Genomic DNA, 16,650 nt, shown 5'->3' on the forward strand with positions numbered 1-16,650 from the left:
TTGTCTGGTAAGAAAGTTCACTTCAAGAGGAATGTGCTTGCAGTTACAAAGCTTGTTGGGCTGGGAGGCAGGGGCAGGCAGGAATCTGAGGGTATCTGTCCCTGCTTGGTGAATTCAATAACCCACTTATGGGCTAAAACAGATTTTTTTTTGCATCTACTACTGTCCCATATGTACTCATATCTCTGTTTTAGGGGACCACATTATATTTTGTTCTATTTCTGCCAGATAAAATGAACTCCTTTGTGTTATGCACCAGTGAATTTTTTCCCTGTTTGCATGTCCAAAGCAGAAAAAAAAGGGTGAAATTTGTTCCTGTTCTGGGGTAGAGGCAGCAATGGCATAATGTTTTTATGCTGTACTTTTTAATTGCAGCAGCTTGTCTAAGGTTATTTTAAATCATACACTGTTGAACAAAATGTTCTTGAGATTCTCTTCTGTTAAGCTACTCTAAAACACTTTCTTGCAAGGCTGTTCATTTTCAAGGCCAAAGGTTTATTTAATTTTGTTGCTTTTTTAGTTTTTTTAAGTATTGTTCTTCATGTGTTCCTTATGATCTACAGGGAGTTTATCTGCTAAAATGCTGTTTAATTCTTTTACGCTTGCATCTTTTACATGTACAAATATGAGACTGAATTCCAAGCCCTTGTATTTTAGGAAAGTTGATTAAAACAAATAAGGATTCGCTAGACAGGAAAATAGTTTTCTTTAAAGACAAAAAACAAATCACAACAGAATTCCAATAAACAACAAAAGATAAACCCCCATCTTAATAACTTTTGTTCTTCTCAGCAGATGAAGAAGCATGGATGATTTACAACCACATAGGCATCTAGTATTCTGTGCCATTTAACATTTGTGCCAAGCAACTCTTAGTTCTTTCAAAATAATTAATCTTGCTTTATATCGATAAAGGTATGAAGACATTTTGTCTCCTCATAGAGGAACTGACTCTGTGCTGACTAAACATTAACAGAATTGGTTTTATGTCTGAAAAACATTAAAAAAAGTTCTGGAGGGCTTTTTGTTAGTGTTAATAAAAGTGGAGATTTTTTTGTACTCCAGGTAAATGAAAGCTTCAGCAAGTTCTGGCAAGTTCTGTGTTGTTCCTGCTTTATCAGAGGCTGTGGGAGTGGTTAGTGTGATTACTCGTGGTTTAAAAAAGTTGATAGATGTCTGTAAATTATGTTAAAAAAATAATAAAATTTTGTTTTCTTAAAGGACATTGAAGACACAGCTTAAAAATAGTTTAGTGGCTTGGATTTAAAGAATAATCTGACAAAGATTTTAAATTGTTTAATCATTGGAGGACCCATATGAGTCAGATCTCATCAGTACAAGTATTACAGAAACTGGATTAGAAGAGCTTTTACTTTCTTCATGGTCCACACCTGTGACTCAGTGCCTTTACATCGTGCGTAGGATGCTCTAACCACATTCCCTAGGCTGTAGTTTTGTTTACCAAAAACTCTGTTTAGTTCTGTTTATTTCTCTGAAACAGTTTTTTGCATTGTGTTATTTTCTTTAGGTCACCCCAGTGTATGAGGAGTGGACCACCATTGATTGGTACCAGTTCTTCTGCCTATGGGAGAAGCTGCCTGCCTCAATGAAACGTGTGGCTGAGCTGGTGGGGATTGAAGAAGGCTTTCTAGCTCGCTCTGTTAAGGGCAAAATCACTGCTAAAACAGAGAAACAGCACAGACAAATGGCCATCCACAAAAGGTAGCCACAGAATGTGGGTGTGAAAGTGCAGAGATCAGGGGCTATAATATTTGTAATGCATAGGCTCTGTGACTGTTTTCAGGAACTTGCTCTTTTTCAGAGTGAGCTGATAGGTCAGAGAACCTGGACCTGGTCTGCTGTGGTCTGAGAACACTGGTGGCACAAAATGTTTGTGCTGATGTGTTTGGAAGCCATCCTCTCTGTTTCTTTTGTGTGCTGTACTGTAGTACTGTTCTGTACTATGTATCACAGCACATTTTGGCATGTACAGTAATGTGCCCCAGATGACAATTTCATTTCTTCTTTTACTTTGTCAACAGGTTTTTCACCAGCCTTGCCCTTCTGGATTTAATCAGCGAGGTTCCTTTACAAGATATGACCAAGAAATATGGCTGTAGTCGTGGTCAGCTTCAATCCTTGCAGCAATCTGCTGCCACTTATGCAGGCAAGTTGTCTGAGCAAAATACCCCAGTCTGCTATTAGGCTAGTCTTAGGCTAGACTGGTTTTTTTTTGTCCTTCTAGATTTGGGGCAAAGATAGCCACAGTGTGGTACTGACAGTAAACAGCCTTATGAAACCACTTATGGATTTATAGCTTAACCAGTGTTTTCCCCTGCTGTGGAACCACAGTGTGCAGTGGGAAAGGGGCCAGCTGAGGGGAATCAAGCAGTGTGCAGCATGCTGAGCTCTGTGGAAATCAGCTGTGTGCTGTGCAGGAATGTAGCTGGTTCAATACTAAGTATGGAAATTAGTGCAAGTCCCTTCTAAAGCTTTGCTCTATGAGGAAAGAATACCTTTCAGCATTGAGTAAAGTTTGGAGCCTCTAAGATGGGACATGGCTTTCTTCTGAATGCAAAATTAATTGGCCAGGAGGTATAAGGTTACAGTTGTCAGAACAGAGTGAGTGGCTTCTGGGTCATTTATCAGCAGATCACAGGAGGTCAAACAGCTGCTACCTTTAACTTCCCTAAGAAGGCTGTGTGGGTGTGGAAGTAACAGCCCACCAGTGACCAAGATATTTTTTTTCTGTTGCCTAAATCTTTCATTACTCCATAAGTGGGTTTTCAGTTTTTAAGACAGTTTTAGCTCGACTTGCGAAACCCTCTGTGTGGGCTGCAGCATGAGTCAAAGCCCCAAAATGAAAAGGTCACGCCAACTGATGCAGAGTAGTTTAATTTAATTCTGGTAGTATAAATAACTTCTTTTTTTAAAACTTTTTAGTATAAATAACTTTGTAGCAGTTTCATGATTCTGTATTTCCAGTGTTAATAGTTTTCCCAGGAGTAATCTGGGAAGTAAAATGAACTATCGATATGACATAGAGTTAAGAGACATGATAAAAATTGTATTCTATAATCACTGCAAAATTAGTGAGGAATGCCATGTCTTTCAGTGGTTTTCATTGTCTGTAGATGCAATCTGTGAATAAGAAACTGTCTTTTCTGTGCTCTTTTCCTTCTCCCATGCACTGGGGACTGCAGTTGTAACCTGTATCATGGGATTTGCTACCTCCTATGATGCTCTCAGTAACTGAAATCCTGCAGACCAAGGTCTACTTTTATGGATGTCAGTGCTGGGTTTCCTCAAAGATCTATGGCTTCCCTTAATGACTCTCATCACTACTTTTTCCTTTGCCTTTTTTTCTCAGTATGATTCTTTCATAGGACTCCTGTTTCAGGATATGCATGTGCTTCAAATATTAGCATCTTTGAAAAAAACAGTGTCATTCAGAATTTCTGCCTCACTGATTAACTACTTAATTGCAGATTGTGTTCTGCAAGACTAGCTCTTACTCATAGCTGTGATAAACACGAGTTAGTTTTTGTAAATAATGGAAGGTGAGAAATGTAAAGTGAGTGCTGAATCAGATTGGGAGGTGGAGTGTGAATCCAGCTTAGTAGAACTGGAGCTGGAGTTCAGACATTAATGTCACTTTTGTGTTCCAGGAATGATAACAGTTTTCTGTAATCGATTGGGCTGGCACAACATGGAGATGTTGCTGTCTCAGTTCCAGAGCAGGCTCACTTTTGGGGTGCAGAGGGAGCTGTGTGACCTGGTGCGGGTGTCTCTGCTCAATGCCCAGCGTGCCAGGGCACTTTACAGCGCTGGCTTTGTCACCGTGGCTGACCTCGCTAAAGCCAGTCCTGATGAGGTGGCAGCTGCTCTGAAGAGCTCAGTACCATTTAAAAGGTGAGAAATCACTAAGTCTGAAGTCAAGTAAAGGACTTTGTAAGGTGAAGGGTTACAAGATGAAACCTGCAATAAAATGTGGCAACCCTTTGGAACTTTGTGTCAAATATTAAGTTAGAAATAACTTGTAGGTCTCTCCAACTGATCACAGTCCTTCCACGATTTTTCTGAAATTAATAGAAGAACCTTGTATTTACAGGATAAGTTTTTGTCACTGAAATTTTCTTCTTATTCTTCTTTTCAATGCACTGTTTAGTCCTGGGTAAATTGTCAGTGCTTTCTGGGGAGTTTTTGCTGCCTCTAAAAGGCAGCTTCACCATATGTTCAACGATTTATTACTGATTATCTTTTGGGATTCTCTTGTGATTTATATGTTAGTGCAGTAACAAGTTTCCTTGATCAAGTACTTGTTGGACTGTGCCATGATACTTGTCTGGTTCATGCTTTTGAAGTTTTCTTAATTTAGAAAACAGTACATAGAGGGTGATTCATTGAGACCTGCCCTGGCAGGGAATTGGGACTTGTCTGGGGTATGTTAGAACACAGAAATCTGGAAATGCTTTTGGGGTATGCAGCCAGCAATATCTTTCATCAACATCTATTCATATTTAGAAATAGTTATTTCCAATTGAATTATTTCCCATCAAGTGCATTACATTTTAGATAGAGTGCTTCTGTAAAGGAAGCTGTGAAGAGAGTTGACATGGGAGCAGAAGAGTTCCAGCTCCTTGTGTTTGTTGCATTCTGCATGGATGTTTACATGTGCCTGTTACCTTCCCCACAGTGTTCGCAGGGCTGTGGATGAGGATGAAGAGGCAGCAGAGGAGCGCCGGGCCGTGCGCAGCATCTGGATGGCTGGAATGAAGGGCTTCACTGAAAGAGAAGCAGCCTCTGTCATTGTGGAGGAAGCCAGGAGACTTCTGCAGCAGGATTTGGCACTGCTGGGGGTGCAGTGGAACCCAGAGTCTTTTCTCGAGACTGATACATCCTCTGTGATCAGCAGTGAGTCAGAACTGGAAGACAGACTGCATAGATCAGATGGAGAGGAGTCTGCTGAGTCTTCAAGGGTGTTAAACAAAAAAGGCTGCAGAGTTCAACACTGTAATGGCCTTGGTTCTCAGAGTGGAAACTTACCAAATATTAAAAAGGGATGTAAAAGGCGCCTGAGCAGTAGCACAGAAAGCTCTGTATTTGAGAGTGAAGTCCTGGGCAGGAAACAGGCTCGAGCAGGGGAAGGCAAGGGTGATCTTGTGTACAGTGCTAGAAAACGGCCAAATGTGTGCAGAGGAAATGAAAGCATAGAAGATATTTCTCTGGTCAAAACCAAGATGAATTCCAAAACAGCAGTCCCAGAGCACCTTACTGAACCCGGAAAAACGCCAACATTGAGACAAGATTCTTCAGCTTCTAGATTGATTAAAAGCACAGATACACGTTTAAATCGGACTAGGAACAAAAATACCTCTTCAAAACTGCAGAGGTCACTTCTTGAAGATTCAAATAAGCTTAGCATAGATATACAAAAGCTGCCTGTTTCCCACACCGCCATCTCTACAGATAATTCTGTTTCAAACCAAAATAATAAGGAATTTATGGAAGCAGATTCTGTAACTCGTGAAGTCTCAAGTTCTGTACAGATGGGGAGTGTTAATATTGGGAAGAAAGATAAAATGGAAGGATTATTTACAGAGCCTAACACCACTAATGAAGGCATGCCTAAGGGGAGAGCAGGTTTTCAGGCACCCGTTATGCTGAAGGGTACTCCACACACCAGTGTGGAGACACACAGTATTGTAGGAGGTAGAGGGATGCCTGGTAGTGCTAGGACACAGAGAACTGACAAAACTGATGTTAAGCAGAATAAAAGGAATAAAACTCAAACAGATGGGAGCTGTGCTGAGGCGAGGATTGATAAGAATTTTTGTCCTGGTGAAGAGAAAACCTGCAATATTCACATTCAGAATGCTGGCAAAAATGGGAATGAAAGGCCCAGTGGAATATTGCTGCAAGCTGGAGCCATGCAGAATGGCGACAGTCATCCTAAAGATTTTCTGAAAGGGTCTTTAGTAAAATCCAGAGGTGTTTGCAATGCAGATGGTGTTCAGAATGATCCAGCCTCTCATCTGTTTTCTGACTCCAGAGACTTTGAAGACAGCATCCAGTTGGATACTCAAACTGAGATGATAATAAAACAGGAGGGAGCAGCTGGAATCACAGGACAGCAGGGGATACAAGGTTCAGAGCTGGCAGCAATACCACAGCAGGAAGTATCAGAAAAACGAAGCAGTTTATGGACTGAGAATGATACTGATAAAAGGCTGGCTGCAACAGTTAGGACACTGAGCTTCCCAAGTCTTATCACAACAAATGACATTACAAAAAACACAACTCAGCACTGTAGTAATAAAGTTTTGGAATCTGGAGGCCTTAATTTACAGCCTGTAGTGAAGAAAATAGAACCTGCACCTTGCCTTAAAGAGAGCGATTTCTCAATGACTGACTCACAGCTACACAGTTTTCTACAAGATTACCAGACCCAAAATTCAGTGGAAGGGGAGGGTGTGTCTAAAGACCTGAATAAAGCAAGCTCCCATTTTGGTAGGGAACACATTGTACAAGTAGAATGCCATCCTGTCCCTGAAACAAGCCTAAATATCAGCGATAACTTGCTGTTTGATGAGAGCTTCAGTAATGTCAGTGACCTTTCAGCTGTTCACATCATGGAAGCTGATGGAAAGGACCCTGTGGCTTTGCTTCCTCCAGATGGTGTTTTGCAGAATCCAGGGCCTGTTGAGAATAAATTTGACGTCGGTGACAATCAGAAAGAACATGAGAATCCTGCACAGTGTAACAATGTGTCTCTAGCTTCCTCAGATGTAATAGCAGAAGTTTTAGACCATGGAAATTCCCCGTCTTTTCTGAAAGACATTCCTTCTACATTTCAAGGTCAGTCAGGATTAAGAAACTCGGCCATTTGTAACAGTGACCCCAGACCAAAAGATTTAGTAGGAGATCAAGGTGAAAAGCTCCAGAGAAGCCACCAAGCTTTTGAGAAGAACCCCCACCCAGTGGTGTGGACTGAATGCTCGTTTGAACTAAGCCCAGGATTGCAGGATGTGTTGGACAAATGGCCTAGCCTCTCAGGCATTGAAACAGCTTCAGCAAGTTCCAGTTTGAAAGGAGAGTTAGTTGCTCCTATTGTTAGTCAAGAGCCAGATCCAGTTTTTGAATCTGACTGTTCTGAGCAAAAGCCTTTGCCCACTTGTCACGATTTAAAAAGCTCTTTCAAGGTTAAAGAAAACAAAATGGAAAACTTGGATCTTCAGGAAACAGATGGCATAACACTTCAGCTTGAGGGAAGCAAGAGAACATCCTGTCCTGCAGCAGATAGTAATAATGGGTTTATTCCTCCAACACCTCCCAAAGAGCCTTTTCCAAAATGTTCTCTTTCTCTCCCATCTGCAAGAAAGGGCCAAGTCACCTGCAAGAAGGAAGGGCGGACAATTCAGCTACAGCAGAATAGTGAGGGCAATGCAGAGCAGCAGGTAAAAACATTCCAGGACAGTCTTGAGTGTCTAGACCCAGCTGAGGCAGATGAGATAAAAGATAATTCCATTGTAGACCAAGGCTTTTCACTGCAGCTATCTCAGGATGTTTTTCCATTTGTTCCCTTAAGTGCTGAAAGTTTCACTATTATTGATGTAGCAAGCGACAGAGCACTTTTCCAGACTTTTGTTGCAGAATGGAAGGAGAAAAGCAGATTCTCCATCTCAGTGGCATGTGAAAGAACAAAGTGCTTTTTGTCTCCCAAATCAACGATTGGTGGCAAATTCAAAAAAGGTCAGTTTCCTGTTCCAGTGCATTATTTTGTGAACAGCATGTCATATCTTCAGCTTAAAGAAGCCTAGAGAAGGAAAGGATATGCAAAAAAGGAGGAGAATCGCTGATATAACAGAATCATGGAGTGTTTGGAGTTGGAAGGGTCCTCGGGAGATTATCCAGTCCAACCCCCCTGCTATAGCTGGATCATGTAGAGCAGGGTGCACCGGATCATGTGCAGGCAGCTTTTGAATATCTCTAGGGAAGGAGATTCCACAACCTCTCTGGGCAATCTGCTCCAGTGTTCTGTCACCCTCAAAGTAAATAAGGTTTTCCTCCTGTTCAGATTAAGCCACCCATAAAGCATCCCTTCCAAATTCTGGCATTTTCTAGCAACCTCTTCAAGAGTTGAGATAGAATTGTGTTCCTTCTTTCCACTCTAAAAAGCATTTCATATTTGCCTGTCAGAAATCTATTTTGATAGTTAAGAAATGTTGCTGTTGTTGTTATGGTGATGTGACAGCAAAGAATCTAACTGCTTAGTCTTGTCATTTTAAAGGAAGAATATGTTTTAAAAGCAGCAGCAAACTGCAGCATATGAGTACTTCTGCAGGGGAAAAAAAGAAGCAAAATTGCAACAACCCAGAGACTGATCTGAATTTCGCACGTGCTTATATTGAACCAAGTTTGCATTTTGAAAATATTTGAAAATATGTAACCTTGGTTCAGAGGCAGCCACAGAAGAATATTCAGATGCTCTCACATACCAACTAGCTGCTAACACTTCATTACTATCACCAGAGGCCTATCAAGGAAATGCTTGACACTAACTCTCCATCCTCTACTAACATGCTGCTCCTTTGCTTTACTAAGACATGATAATATTCAATCTTAGACTCAACTGTACATATTTGCATTTTCAGGATCCCAAATCCTCTGTATTTATGGATGCCATTTTATAATAGTAACTTCAAATTATTTCTTTAGTGAGTTCTCCTCAGCGGACACAAGTTAAAGATGAAGGATTTCCTGTCCAGGGATGTGAAGACATCTTGGTAGTTGGACTGGCAGTGTGTTGGGGTGGAAAAGATGCTTATTATATCTCTTTGCAGCAGATCCAAGACCAGAGTGGTAAGTGAGCAGACTGGCTCTGCTGGATTATTTGACACTGCATCTGAAGAAAGTTCCTTCAGCAGAGAGGGTTCTTGGAAGTGCTGATTGTCCCGACCCCAGCTCACTTGTGTGGTGGAGTAATTGAGCAGTCTTGGGCGGTAAACACCCTTGGACAGGTTGCTGTGGATACATCTATAGCACTGTGTAACAAGGGCAGCTAATTGGCTTGGACACTGGAGTGTGAGCATGCATATGGCTAAAATATTTGCTCAGTCCCAAGTTCTCTTTATCTGACTTGCTTTTTCCTTTAAATCTCTTCCAATTTTTGCTCTCCAGAACATATCTAGCACTCATATGATGAAGAAAGCCCAATCTGTGCTAAGTGACCTTGTGACTAGGGTTTGATTCCTGGCTATCCTTTGTTTGTTAGTACAGACACAGCATATTGCTTTTGGGAGCCTAGTCTAGTTTGATAAAACATGTAATAGTGCTACAGATGTATTGTTTGTTCACTTCAACTAAAGCTTTTGTGCTCTAGGTTGTTGCGTTCAAAATTTTTCTCTTGCTGTTTTTATCATGTAATGGGATAAAAGATGATTTTTGCTTGTATTTCCTGCCTTAGAAATCAGTCTGAGTTTGGCACCCCCACCTTTGGATCAAAGCCTACCTGTGACAGAGAGACTGAACCATCTGCAGCTATACCTGCAGAAGAAGACCAAGAAGGAGCGCTCACTTATCATGTATGACTTCATCCAGCACTACAAAACTCTGCTGATGGCTTGTGGCATCTCCTTGGAAGGAAGTTTTGAGGACCCAAAGGTTTGCAGGATTAAGAAATTTCTCTTGGATGAAACTACTAGTTTAAAAACAACAGTGGAAAGACAGGAGTGCCTTCTGGTACTTCTGTTAATTCAGTATGAGTCTGTCCGGAAGTTTAGTGAAATTTTCTTTCAGTGGGCAATCTAGAAGAGTATTTTGAGGAGACATTTGCTTTGTTCTTGGTGCCTGCAAGAGAAACAAAGAGTTTCAGAAGTTACTACATTATTATTTCATACCTTACTTGGCAGGGGAAATGAAGATAAATCTTTCCCCAGCCCGAGTGGACAGGACTTAACTTTTTTTTTGTTGCACTAAGAAGCCTGGGACTGTAATGTCACAGGTGCTTCTGGTCAGGTTATTCCTTCTGAGAGCAGAAGACTCTATAAGCAAAAGATTTACCCACTATGAATACAGACTACTTTGCAACCCCTGTTTTCTCAAAACAAAACAAAGTTTACATGGAATTTCAAAAGGTTTGAGTACCAGTTGCAACTCAAATGAAACTTTAGCTTGAGGTAAAAGCACCTTGTTGCTCATGTTACAAAAAGCTCTGGGTGCACAGAAAATGCTGTTGTTTTTTAAAGCTGGCTTTGCATATGGGCTGAACAGCTTCATTGCAATACTCAGCTCTGCAGGAAAGTAGCTAAGGTGTTCAACGCAAGGACAAACATAGATTTTTTCATACCAAGACATAGTCTTAGGATGAAATTGAAGAGCAGTAAAAGCATCTTTTCCTTCACTGTTCCATGTAATTGTCATACACTCATGTTGGTTCATTTTAGTGACACAATGAATATATACATACCTCCCCAACCCCATGTATATACATATGATTTTTTACTTCTGCTTGCATGGCAGAGGCAATGTAGAAATCTGTGCTTCATCCTGTTTTGACACAAGAAATTGAAATGTACGTATAAATTAATTTACTTTGAAGACAGGGGTTTAAGCTCTACGAGGAGTAAAATATCCCATGCAGAATTCTTGGCATTAGTCCTGTTCTGCAAAAGATAGGAGAGCTCAGTTTGGCTAATATTCCAGATCAACAGCAAGTTCTGATCTCCAGAAAGTAATTTTTCAGATTAAACATGTTTTGATGCTGATTTCTGTATTTATTCCCTTTGAGTCAAGTTTTAATAAGTGAAAAGACATTTCAAGATGTCTTTATTTGACAGAGGGTATAGTTTTCAAAAGTACAGAAATAACTTTTCTTTTAGAAAGAAACAGCTTTTCATTCTCACTCAAGAATTAAGCTCTTCAGTGACTTAGGCCCTCCTGAAGGATTTTACTGAAATGACCCAACAAATTATTGCAGTTTACCTGCCAAATGAAGAAAGAAAACATCCACCATAACATTGAATTAACTCCTGGCTAAATATTTGCATTTTATTATCACTAAAAGGTAAAAAAAAATGTCTCATGGAGGTCTCCCTTTTTAAGGTTGCATGTTGGCTGCTGGATTCTGGCTCCAAGGAGCACACCCTTCACAGCATGGTGACCAACTTTCTCCCCAGTGAGCTGCCCCTCCTGGAAGGAGTGGGCACGGGCCAAGGGGTGCAGAGCCTGGGGCTGAGTGCCAGCACTGACCAGTCTGGGCGGTACAGAGCAGCCATAGAGTCTGTGCTTGTCTTCAATGTCATGGACCAGCTCCACAAGGAGCTCCACAAGGAAAATCTGACAGGTAGGGAGACATCCTCCACTTGGGGGCAAAGATGGAGGGTAAATACAGCTGTGCTGCCAACAGGCTGAATGATGCGTGCAGAAGAGAGGTGCTTTGGAAGATCTTATTTAAATGTGTTCTGTCAAAATGCTTCATTTGTTAAATGCTTTAATTTGTTAAAAGAAAAGAAGGAAATTCCCTTGGAAGCATTTTTATTCTGAAAGAAAAATTAAAATATAATTCTTATATCCTCAATCTCCACCAGTTCCAGTGGTTAAGGCTGTAGCAGAGTCTATTCTAAGTCTCTAAATCAAGCAGATTTGTACCTCCCAGGTGAGTGCCTTGGCCATTCTGAGGGACTTGTGGGTCTGTCTATGATTCCTCGTGAAGATTTTCAAAAGTTTTGGGGTTTTCTTGTAAGAAGTAATTCCTAAAATCCTCAAATGTTTTCTGAAGGAATTCCTTGCTCTTTGGCCTGCCCGTACAGCATGATTTGTCATGTATGCATTGTGTCCATGAAACTCCTGTGGTTCCATAGTGAATGATCCCGTGTGTTTGCACTGATAATTGCTAAGTGCTTGTGCTGTTTTAAAGCAAGCCATCCAAAAAAACCCCCAAAACTATGCTATTGGTGGTCATTATAATAGCTTCCCCTAAATTATATCCAGGGCTGACGATTGTGGTATAATCCTGCTGAAGCATTTTATTGCAAGTTTACCACATCATTTATGATTGTTACAGTTGAACCTTAGAACATTTTAAAAAGATGTGGGTGGTGGAATTAATGTGTATCAAGTTAGAAAGCCTTACATTAAGTAAGGCTTAAATGTCTGCAGTTTATAAAATGTTGATATATGGAGAGATGTATTTTTTTGAAAAAAAATTGACAGAAGCTGCTTTCTTTAATACCTTTGTGATAGGATGTTCTGGAACACTGCACATTATGAAATATTTCTTATTCTAGAAACAAAAGTATTTAAATGAAATCTACAGTAAAAGATTTCAGTGTGTCAGAACATTTCAGTATTTTCAAAATTGAGGATTCTTTTTTTATTTTTTAAATGAATGTGTTTATCTGCAGTTGATCTGTTTTATACAAGATTTTCTTTGGTTTGTACTTACTACAGATATATTTTCTAAAGTGGAGATGCCCACCCACTATTGCTTGGCTCTGCTGGAGCTGAATGGCATTGGTTTCAGCACAACAGCCTACGAAACGCAGAAACAGGTCATGCAGGCTAAACTGAGCCAGATTGAGACCAAGGCATATCAGCTGGCAGGGCACAGCTTCTCCTTGACCAGCCCTGATGACATTGCAGAGGTACATGAGGGTTGGGGTGGGAGGGGGAGAACTTCCCTAGAAGTTATCATCAAGAGCCTTTGGCTAAAATAAGAAAAAAAAATTCTTAATGGGAAAACAGCGTGAAGAAAATCCAAGGTGCAAACCCAGCTCTGCTGAGAGTTCATTTATCCTTACACTCATTATGAGTTTGCTGCCTGCAGGAGGCTGGGTGTCTCCTGCTTGTTACTGATCATTCTGGTTTCTGCCAACTTTAGCAGAGATAAAGAAGGTAGAAGTGGAAATATGTAGGATGGAAATAAAAAGCAAGTGAAAATAAGGATGTGGTTTGTATAGGACCGTGGCCTCTCAGGGTGCATGAGAAGGTCTGCCAGTTAATCAGCTTTTAGAGTATTCTGGATGAGTGGTACAGGACTGGAGAAGCTGTTTTGCAATGCCAGTGTCCCACACACGAGATGTGATTTGGTGTCATGTAGTCTTGGGTCTAAGAAGAATTGTACTGAAAAAGTTGCATTGCTACCCTTGCCCCTGTACAGGCATGAAGGAGGAGGAAAAACTGCTTTAAAAGTTGTCTGCTTTTAAGAACTGATATTTTTTAAAGTCTAAGAAACAAATTTCTATGTAAAATAGCAAAGCTTTCATTCCTGAAGAATTTAACTTTTATTTTTTAATGCACATTACCTGGAATAATTGAAATCTATTAAAATTGCTGTGCATGTTTTTCTCCTCCTTCTCTTTTTTTTTTCTCCATATACTATTTTCTCGCTGAGAGGCTGTACTTTATATGAAAGTAGTCAAAATCTGCAAGCAGCTATCAGTAAAAGAAATTCCATTGAAATACTCCTTCTTTGTTGCAAATGTAGAAGTCTTGCTCAGTAACAGTAGTCTAAGTTAGAACTCCTGAAATAATGCTTGACTTCAGTTTCACTCTGCTTCATGGAAAAGGGAAGTAAAGTTTTGTCTGAAATGCTGTTTTCTGAACTACAGAAGCTTGTACCTCGTGTGGAAATTCATTGCCAGTCATGCAAAGTACCTTGTATAAGTTAATGGAACTTTACCCTTCTAGTTTTGTGTCAGTAAAACTTCTGTGCCATAAATGGGCAGGAGAAAAGCTTTCTGTTCCCTTCTGCCAGCTGTGAAATCAAAGACAATAGCTGCTAAGTACTGTATCATGCTGCATGGAAACATAAAGTGAAAAATTAGGAGCTGTATTCTGTCTGTCACCAAATGAGCATATACTTAATTTTCTGCTTTTTGGCAGTTTGTTTGAAAAACTAATATTCTGGCTATTCTCTAAAAGTATTTGTAACCACCTCTTTCTGTGCCATTCATATTGTTCTGAAGCCTGCTCCCTGCTAACACTTCTGTTTTTCACCAATGTTCTTCCCACTTTCAGTCATCTGAACATTACATTTTATTACAGCTGACTGTCAGTAATAACCTCACTTATTGGATGGAGTTAATTACCTTTTCTAAAAACATACCTCTGAACTTAAACTTAGAGTGTTCAGAAAATGAGATTTTAAATTGCATTTCGTAGTTAATTAAAATGAGGAGGAATGACTTTGATAGCTGGGATCTTTAATCAGCTTTTTAATTACCTGAAGCATTTGTACTATCCTTTAGCTGGAACAAGCTGTTTAAGTGCGCAGTTGCTTTTGTTTTCTCCTGGGAGCAGCATGCAGAAACTGATTTGAAATGCTGGCCTCTTTCAGGTGTTATTCCTGGAGCTGAAGTTGCCACAAAATGGAGATGTGAAAGTCCAAGGGAACAAGAAAACCCTGGGTTACACCAGAAGAGCAACTGCTAAAGGAAACAGGGTCAGGCTAAGCAAGCAGTTCAGTACAACCAAGGTACAGTAAAATCTGTTTCTAGTCCGAAAGGAAGTTTTAATTGCCTTTTGCTCCTCCAGTTACCAGTGCAAATTCAAACTGGGTTCTACTTTCTCTGTTAGCAGAATTAGTGACTCCTACTCTCCTAAAGCTTGAGTGCAGTGAGGACATGCCTGTAAATAGCAGGCTTCAGTAAGAGTAAATCAGGCAGAATCTGATTTCCCAAATCACGTGTAAGACCAAAATAGCACAATAATTTTGTAAAGCCAATAGCAGAAGAATTTTTCCACATCAGCTTGAAAGATACTTAAATACCATGTCGACTAAATACAATATTTTCTCTTCCTGCTACAATCAAATCTGTATTTTTTGCTTCAGAGAATTTGTCTTCAGAATGGCTAATCTGATGGCTTATCAAATTTAGTATATCAGAAGCTTGTATAATGTGAAGGCTATTGACATTCTTGCCAGTTGATAAATATTCTGGACCTGCATTAATACCAGCTGCTGCAGGCTAATGGGTGGTCTTGCCAGACAAGTGGAATTAGCAGATATATATGTTCCTGTTTTCAGGACTCATTAATCTGTGTTGTTTTCTTAGTTTCCCCTTGTTCAGTGTAGTCTGTACTCAGAAGACAAGTATTGATTTCTGGAACTCAAGTGGCAGTGAAGACATTGGGTGCAGTGGTGGTGGCAGAGCAGGGAGCAAGAAGCAAAGGGAGGATTTCCTCCTTTTGTGATGTGGAGGGATGAGGCTGCAGCTGTCTGCAGCACACACAAAAAAAAGTTATTTTGAGAAATGTTTGCATGCCACTGTCTTTTGAAATTCTTGTTAGTCCCTTCACATTTCTGATTAAACTGAAAGGATTTGATTGCTAGTGATCAGCTTTGTCTACCAGGAGCGTGGTCAAGGGCTTCACTTGGTGTTCCTAGTGTACAGATAGGAGAGAGCAGGGAGAAAAATATGCAAGAAGATGGAGGAGAAGCATTAACGCTGGACAAGAGGAGACAACATAGGGGACCTATGGCAAGTGATGCTTTATTTCATTTCAGGTGGTTTATTGGTTGGTGCAGATTAAGAGTGATGATGAGGGTGCAGAAGTCCAGAGAGAAGTGATTGTCTTCTCGTGGGTAATAAAACTGCAGCTGTGTCAGGTGGTGCTTTGATTACCCAGGTGTAGGTGGTGTAAATGGAGAGGATATGGATTTAATTTTAAGGCAGTGACACTGGAACCCACTGTGGGTGAAGGAGTCACTTTTTCCTGCAGAGCAGCAAAAACTTTATAAATAAAGTTTTAAAGGCCGTTGATTAGTTGTGTCCTTTTCTTCCCACAAGGATGTTTTGGAGAAATTAAAGACACTTCACCCATTGCCAGGGCTGATATTGGAATGGAGGAGGATCAACAATGCCATTACTAAAGTGGTGTTTCCACTGCAGAGGGAGAAACGATTGAATTCTGCACTGGGAATGGAAAGGATATATCCAATTTCACAGACTCACACAGCTACAGGTGAACAAATGTGTGCAAGTACCTCAGTTCTTACTGGCTTTTTGTCTTTTTGTATGTGTGCAGCTTTTCTAAGAGGAAAAGATAGGAAATCAAGCCTGTGCTCTGCTTCAACCAAGCAGAGATACTGGTACATCTATTTGACATATGTCTGCCTTAAAAACCCAGATGTATTTAAAATAGCTTTTGTGTTCACTGAGCAGTATTATTCATTTCTTACACATATTGCCATGTAAATCTCTGACTCCAGAACAGGTTATTAGTGATACAGAAATGGGGAACCATCACAAGCCCATTAAACACAAATTACTTTTCCTTTTTAAAATTTTTTTTCAGTGGTTGTGCCCTCTCACTCTCCTGGCCATTGTATTTTGGAGATGCAGTGTGTGCAGCTGTACTGAGTTAGAGACTTCTGTTGGACCCTTCCTTAGTTGTGCCCTATCTTCCTTTCAGGTCGAGTGAGCTTCACAGAGCCAAATATCCAGAATGTGCCAAGAGATTTTGAGATTGAAATGCCAACTGTGGTTGAAGAAAGCCCCCCCTCCCAAGCCCATGGAAATGTTAATTCTCGTGCTGCACTGGGGGGCAGGTAGGAGGATCTTGACAAAGCTTCTGTCTAAATGTGGTCGGGTTGTCAAATTTCTTTTTTCTGCCTTCACCTGTGGCTGCTGTCGTGTCAGTGTGACT

The 16,650-nt window shown here is 40.4% G+C and overlaps 1 protein-coding gene across 1 annotated transcript in view; it reads left to right on the plus strand.

The window, feature by feature from the left end:
* POLQ (DNA polymerase theta) overlaps nt 1-16,650 on the plus strand; it is a 52,202-nt gene that overhangs the window by 23,678 nt on the left and 11,874 nt on the right. Inside the window, 11 exon segments of the mRNA XM_058045564.1 lie at nt 1,529-1,722; nt 2,043-2,167; nt 3,669-3,912; nt 4,697-7,752; nt 8,719-8,862; nt 9,467-9,663; nt 11,104-11,344; nt 12,451-12,644; nt 14,339-14,476; nt 15,792-15,966; nt 16,417-16,552. Coding sequence (XP_057901547.1) covers nt 1,529-1,722; nt 2,043-2,167; nt 3,669-3,912; nt 4,697-7,752; nt 8,719-8,862; nt 9,467-9,663; nt 11,104-11,344; nt 12,451-12,644; nt 14,339-14,476; nt 15,792-15,966; nt 16,417-16,552 — 4,844 coding nt within the window.

The sequence above is a fragment of the Melospiza georgiana genome, chromosome 2 (genome assembly GCF_028018845.1).
Source record: "Melospiza georgiana isolate bMelGeo1 chromosome 2, bMelGeo1.pri, whole genome shotgun sequence".
Classification (NCBI taxonomy): Eukaryota; Metazoa; Chordata; class Aves; order Passeriformes; family Passerellidae; genus Melospiza; species Melospiza georgiana.